The 6000-nt window shown below is 62.7% G+C and overlaps 1 protein-coding gene across 13 annotated transcripts in view; it reads left to right on the top strand.

Moving 5' to 3' along the window:
- Positions 1-323: 323 nt before the first annotated feature.
- ASPSCR1 (ASPSCR1 tether for SLC2A4, UBX domain containing) overlaps positions 324-6000 on the top strand; it is a 27033-nt gene continuing 21356 nt past the window's right edge. For 3 of the 13 annotated variants that reach the window (XM_019465879.2, XM_019465882.2, XM_019465880.2), the window contains exons 1-4: positions 324-522; positions 1487-1542; positions 3123-3237; positions 4536-4636. In XM_019465879.2, the coding sequence (XP_019321424.2) occupies positions 421-522; positions 1487-1542; positions 3123-3237; positions 4536-4636 (374 nt within the window). In that variant the 5' untranslated portion in view covers positions 324-420. Of the gene's footprint in view, positions 523-693; positions 1333-1486; positions 1543-1832; positions 1928-3122; positions 3238-4535; positions 4637-6000 lie in introns of those variants that run through there. The other 10 variants (XM_053893376.1, XM_053893375.1, XM_019465887.2 and 7 more) reach the window with 10 other exon arrangements.

Below are 6000 nucleotides of genomic sequence, written 5' to 3'. Positions count from 1 at the left end.
ATTGGGGACTGGGGGACAGTGGGCAGGAAGGGGGGCAGGTAGGCGGGCACTGGGGTGGAGGAGCCAGGGTTGAAGGGCAAGCGAGGCCCAGGCCGGCCTGGGCGCGGTGACCCTGCGGGACCGGGAGCCCAAGCCTGGCGAGCTCGCAGCCCGCAGGGCCGGGCCGGGCCCAAGAGCCACGCTGCGCCCGTTGGGGTGCCCGCGCGGGGCCACGCGGTATCCCAGCGCTCCCGCGCTCAGCGGCGGCGTCGGGGCGGGGCCAGGGCCGAGGGGCGGAGCCCGGACGCCGGGGCGGGCCCGGAAGCGTGCGCAGGCCCCGCCCCCAGGCCCCGCCCCGCGGCCGCGTGGCTCTGCGTCCGGGCTGTTGGCGATAAAGTGGTTTGACGCCGAGCCGGCGGCGGCGGATCACGTGAGCGGAAGATGGCGGCCCCAGCAGGCGGCGGGGGCTCCGCGGTGTCGGTACTGGCTCCGAACGGGCGGCGCCACACGGTGAAGGTGACGCCGAGCACCGTGCTGCTGCAGGTGCGGCGGCGGCGGCTGCGGCGGCGGCGGCGGGCGGTGGCGGCGGGCGGCGGGGGCGCGGCGCCGGGTCCGCTCCTGCGGTTGGCTCTGGAGCGCTGCGGGGGCGGGGCCTTCAGGGGCGGGGCCTGAGGGGGCCAATGAGCTTCCTTCTGGCGCGGCGGGCCCGCCCCCTTCAGCCCCGGGCTCCTGCCTCCGGGACTCCGCGGGTCCCAGCGGGGGCCGGGGTCTGGGCTGGCTGGAGTCGGGGGGAGGCACGTCCTTCCACCCCTCCGAGTCCGCCGCAGAGCCTCGAGCCGTGTCCCCATCCTGGGGCGTCCTTCGGCCAGGTGTCCATTGGATGTGCGGCCGTGGCGTCTGGAAACTGATTTGCTGAGTCACTCGCTGCACTTCCCTCCGGGGCAGCTGTTGCATTAAAAAAGGCTTATCGGGCCCCGCGGTTCAGGGGCCAGTGCTCGCCCTACGGTCTGCCGGGAGGAGCCCCCATTGTGGGGCGGTGGCGGTCTGAGCCGACCCGAATAACTCAGTGTGTCTGCCGGGCCCGGAAGCGGGGATCTCCCGGGCCAGACGGGCGCCCCAAGACCCACCTGCGCTGGCCGTGTGTGCGGGTGGCTCATGGAGAGGACGGTGAAGCACTGCAGGCAGTGGGGCCCAAATTTGAACTTTACTCTCTCTGCGTGGGGCGAGTGTCCCAAAGTGCGGAGGGAAAGGTTTGTGGCGGTGGACTGTTGGAGACCCAGGGTGGAGGCTGTCCCGGGAGCTGGGTGACGAGGCAGGCCCAGTGAGGAGAGGGAGAGTGAACACGGGTTGCAGGTGAGGCGTGTGGATCCGTTGAGTGGACAGTCCCTCATGTGGTTTGTACTAGGCTTGGCCTGGAAGCCAGTTAATCAAGAGTTGGACTCTGTGCCTGCCGACCAAGTCACCAGGCCAGACCCAGTGGCTCACAGTCCTGTCGTCTGACTCCTAGGTTCTGGAGGACACATGCCAGCGGCAGAACTTCAACCCCAGCGAGTACGATCTGAAGTGAGTGTGCTAGGGTCCGGTCCGGGTCTGTCGGGGCCATCCGCCCCTCCCAGGACCCTGCCTCGGGGTGTAAACCAGCAGAAACCTACTGTCTCACAGAAACCTCAAGTCCAGGTGTGGGGCAGGGCCACACTCCCTCTGAGGCTCTAAGAGAGCAGCTTCCTTCCCTGTCCCAGCTTCCGGGGCCTCCAGCTGCTCCCTGGTTTGTGGCTGCACTCGGCCTCTTCCTCCTCCTCACGTGGCCTTCTCCCTGTGTGTCGTGTGTCTTTTCCTCTTCTGTCTCTTATAAGGACACTTGTCATTGGATTTAGGGCCCACCCAAATCCAGGATGACCTCATCTCGAGATCCCTAACTCAGTTTTATCTGCAAAGTTCCTATTTCCAAGTAAGGTCCCATTCATGGGTTTTGGGGGTTAGGATGGGGATGTGTCTTTTTAGGGGTCTCTGCGGAGGGTTTCCGTGTGTTTGTTTGTATCTGTTCTTGGTGGGGCTCTGAGGGAAGAGGAAGTGGTCGTGCAGATGTGGGCAAACCTGCAAACTTTCCCCCGCAAACAACTGTGTGGATCCTGGTGGCCTCGCGGTGCCCCGGAGTTGCATGCCTGGGTCTTAGCGTGCGGGCGTGTTTCTAAGGAGAGGGCTCTTGGCACGTCCTCAAGTGGTCTATTTTTTTTTTTATTATTAAAAAAAAAATTTTTTTTTAACGTTTATTTATTTTTGAGACAGAGACAGAGCATGAACGGGGGAGGGTCAGAGAGAGGGAGATACAGAATCTGAAACAGGCTCCAGGCTCCGAGCTGTCAGCCAGAGCCCGACGCGGGGCTTGAACTCACGGACCGCGAGATCATGACTTGAGCCGAAGTCGGACGCTTAACCGACCGAGCCACCCAGGCGCCCCTCAAGTGGTCTAAAACAACAAAGGAATCAGCACCCTTCCTTGGTGGCCTGTGGGTTTCTGTCCCACCTGAGGAACTTCTCCCCTTAGTGACTTGTCTTGGTGTGGCTGTCCTCACCTCAGACAGAGGAGAGCCTGTGCTGCCACTGAGAATCCCAGGGCCCTGCTCCAGGCTCCGGGCTGTGCCCTGGCATCCACTCACAGAGCTTCGAGCTCTTTCTGGTTTCCCCGACCTGCCAGAAGCAGGTTAGAACTTTCCCGAGCAGAGCTAGGCACATACACCCCTCAGTAGCTCTGGGGTGCATTTTTATTTTCTGAATCTTCTGGGCCTGCTGCTGCTTCATGCCTGGGGAGGGGACTGGGGCGCCCCCTGGTCTGTCCACGAGGGTGACCCATTTCTGGTTTCTCCTTCTTGCTCTGTCCTTGTTAGCTCAAAGCTGAGTCAGTGTCTACTTTTCCTTTCCTTTGAAAGATCCGCCGCAGACAGGCATCCACTCTGTCTCTGCAAGCTGGCAGGCTGTACCTGTGTTCCTGCAGCCTTGGGGGCACTGGCTGGGGAATCGCCACGTGGACGCGAACACCGCTCGGCTTAGTCCCTGCTCCCAGCAGGGCTGTGCTGGGCACTGTGTGCAAGCTGGGCTGTATTAGGATCTGCAGGGCAGCCCGTGAGCTGTGGCCTGTTTTGCAGGTTTCAGAGGAATGTTCTTGACCTCTCTCTCCAGTGGAGATTTGCCAACCTGCCCAATAACGCCAAGCTGGAGATGGTGCCTGTCTCCCGGAGCCGCGAGGGGCCCGAGAACATGGTAGGTGGCTCCCCTGGAGGGGCCCGGCAGCGCTGCCTGTGGCTCTCGAGTCCGGGCTGTTGGGACGACAGGATGCTGTAGCAGGCTGAATGGGTGGGACGAGCTGTTGCCGTGATTGTAGGAGGGGGCGGCGAATGGAGGGATGTGCCGGGCGAGGCTCGTGTCCTCACACCCTCACCACTTTCTCAGGGTCGGTGGTTGATTGGAAACGAGTCTTTCGGTCTCTGCTCTGAATTGGTCTTGGGGGGCGGGGGGCTACCTGTGCTGTCAGCCAAGCACCTCGGAGCCTGCGGTTTCCTGTGGACGTGGTGCAGCCTCGCTTCTGGCGGGAGCACACGTGGCCCAGGGGCTCAGGCTTCACCCTGGGCCTCCTCACAGGCCTTGCTGGGACCACAGCCCGAGTCTTTGACCGTGGCCTGCTTCCTACCAGATCAATTACTTAGGACCTAGAGATTGAGCAGACGACAGCACAGTTACCGTGGGTGGAAACAATAACCACAGTGCTGGTGTATCTCTGCAAGCCCCCCAGACACCGCAGGGGAGGTAGTTCATCCCTGTCGAGAGACAAGGCGGCTCGGGCCTGCGGACATCAGTTAGCACTCTGGAGCCCATCGGGAGTCGGGCGGCGGGGACCGGCCCCAACACCCCTCTTTTCACATGGAAGGAACCCTGACTTCCCTTGGGGATTCCTTGGGGCTGCCGGGGGTGGTAGGGAGCTTCTCTCGCGCTTTCACACAGAGCGGCTCGTCCTCTGTTACTGGGACTCCATGTAAAGGCACGCTTGAAGAAAAGAGTGTCTTGGCCAAAGTGGCAGGGATGCCGGCATGGGCACCCAGCACTCACCGTGACACACGGGCCTCAGGGAGGTGCTCGTGGGCGTAGGGACACATGCTCGCCCCGGCTCTGCGCGCGCGTCCTCCGGTGTGTCTGTCACTCAGTGGAAGGACCCGAAAGGAGTGTCTTCTCTGGGGCTGTAGACTTACGTCCCCACTCGGTGCAACAGTTGTTGCACACGGAGCTTCAAGAACAGTGTGTTCGTTTGTGAAAAACGCTCAGAAGACGTAACACGCTTGTCATTTGTCTCTGCGGAACAAGTTAGCCCAAACTGTGACGACTGAAGACACAGCGACGAACGTGTGTGGGGTGTGCGGGGGGGACAGCGCTTCCTTACCCCCAAGAGTCCGCGTCCTGCCGCCCACGGGATCCCGAGGCCCCGAAGGAGAGGTGTGTGCTCTCTGACCTGTGCCCTGGGCGGCTGCTTCTCTTCCTGACTCGGTTTCCCAATCTGCACCCCTCAGGTTCGCATCGCTCTGCAGCTGGACGATGGCTCCAGGTTGCAAGACACTTTCTGTTCAGGCCAGACGCTCTGGGAGCTTCTCAACCATTTTGCACAGACCAGGTGAGCGTCAGCGAGCAGGTTCTGGGCCCTGCCCTCTATGGCGAGGCTGCTGCTGGGTCGGCGGGGCTGGTCTGGAGCCACAGCCCGAGGTTCGCCGCGGCCGGAGGGTGTGCCTTAGGGCTCTCCGATCTTGCTGAGAGGACGGGTTTGAGATAAGGGGGCCGCCTTCATCAGCTGCCCCCAGCAGGTGCTGGCCACCGCAGCTCATCCTTTTTCCTGGGTTTCCTGTCGTGACGGTGGCGCCTTGCCCTCCCGGAAGACAAAGCCATGCTTCTGTCCTCGTGGGGGGCTTGGTGAGCGGTGAGGGGAACAGGGAGCTTCTGGGCTTCTCGGTGGATAGAGGCTTTAGGTATAAAACTTCCTTAGGAAAATGGGTCACGTTTGAAAAGAAACCGTTAACGATATTTGACAGGTGTCGGTTTCCATCTGGTAATTAATGGTTTAAATCTTAGTCCTGAATGCGTCAACGTGGTAGCGTTTTACTTTTCTGTCTTTCATTTTGGCATGGAAGTCTTTGTTCTCTTTTGAAGGTCTTGGCCCGCGGCATAGAAGGGACCGTGGGAGGGCGCAGTGGTCACTGTGTGGCCCCGGACAAGTTGCTTGCCGTCAGGGGCGGTGTGAGGACGGGAGAGCAGGGCCTGGCCCTGAGGTTTGTCTGTGCGGCAGAGGGGAGTCTGGGCCCGCACGGGGACGGGGTCGCCTAGGAAAGCCCATCTAGTCTGACTGCAGTGCCCGCCGCCCCTGCCGTCACCGCACCCGGACTCCTGCTCCCCGCCGGCGTCGTCCCGTGCGGGCTTCCTCTTCCCGTGTCTCCTGTGTCGGACCTTCTTCCCACGGGGCCGTGGGGGCGGCTGTGCCGAGAGCAGGGGGCTCCCCTCCGCTCCTACGGGCCTGGGCCCCTGCGGCCGGGCCTGCCTCCCCTCCAGCCAGCCTCGACATCCTCCGCGGGCGCTCCTGGGGGCCTTGGCAGCCCCTGCTCGGGGGTCTTTGCTAGTAGAAGCACGTGGCACGCCCGACGCAGTCCGCGGGCCGCCTCACTGTGCCGCCCGTGGCGCCTGCTGTCTTGCTTTCCCAAGGGGGTGGGGGTGCTTCTGCAGCTCAGAGCCCTGTGCCGCCGGCACCTGCCCTCTCTGCTGCTGCTCCGTGCTGCTGGGAAGATGAGGCCTCCGTATCTGTCTCTCCTTTGTCCTTTCGTTCGTCCGGCTCAGGCCGGGCGGGGCTGAAGCAGGGAGCCGGGGCCTGGCCTCGCAGAGCTGACCTCTGTGAGGAGCTAACAGGCAGTCCTGCAGAGCCACAGGAAGACTTCGCAAAGGAGAAGGCAGGGCACCTTGGGACGTGGTGGGGCAGCATTTTCTGCGTGGCGG

The sequence above is a fragment of the Panthera pardus genome, unplaced genomic scaffold (genome assembly GCF_024362965.1).
Source record: "Panthera pardus isolate Hobbes unplaced genomic scaffold, ASM2436296v1 HiC_scaffold_3, whole genome shotgun sequence".
In the NCBI taxonomy this organism is placed as follows: domain Eukaryota; kingdom Metazoa; phylum Chordata; class Mammalia; order Carnivora; family Felidae; genus Panthera; species Panthera pardus.
Note: the sequence above shows the minus strand (reverse complement) of the source record. Positions and strands in the feature narration are given on the sequence as shown.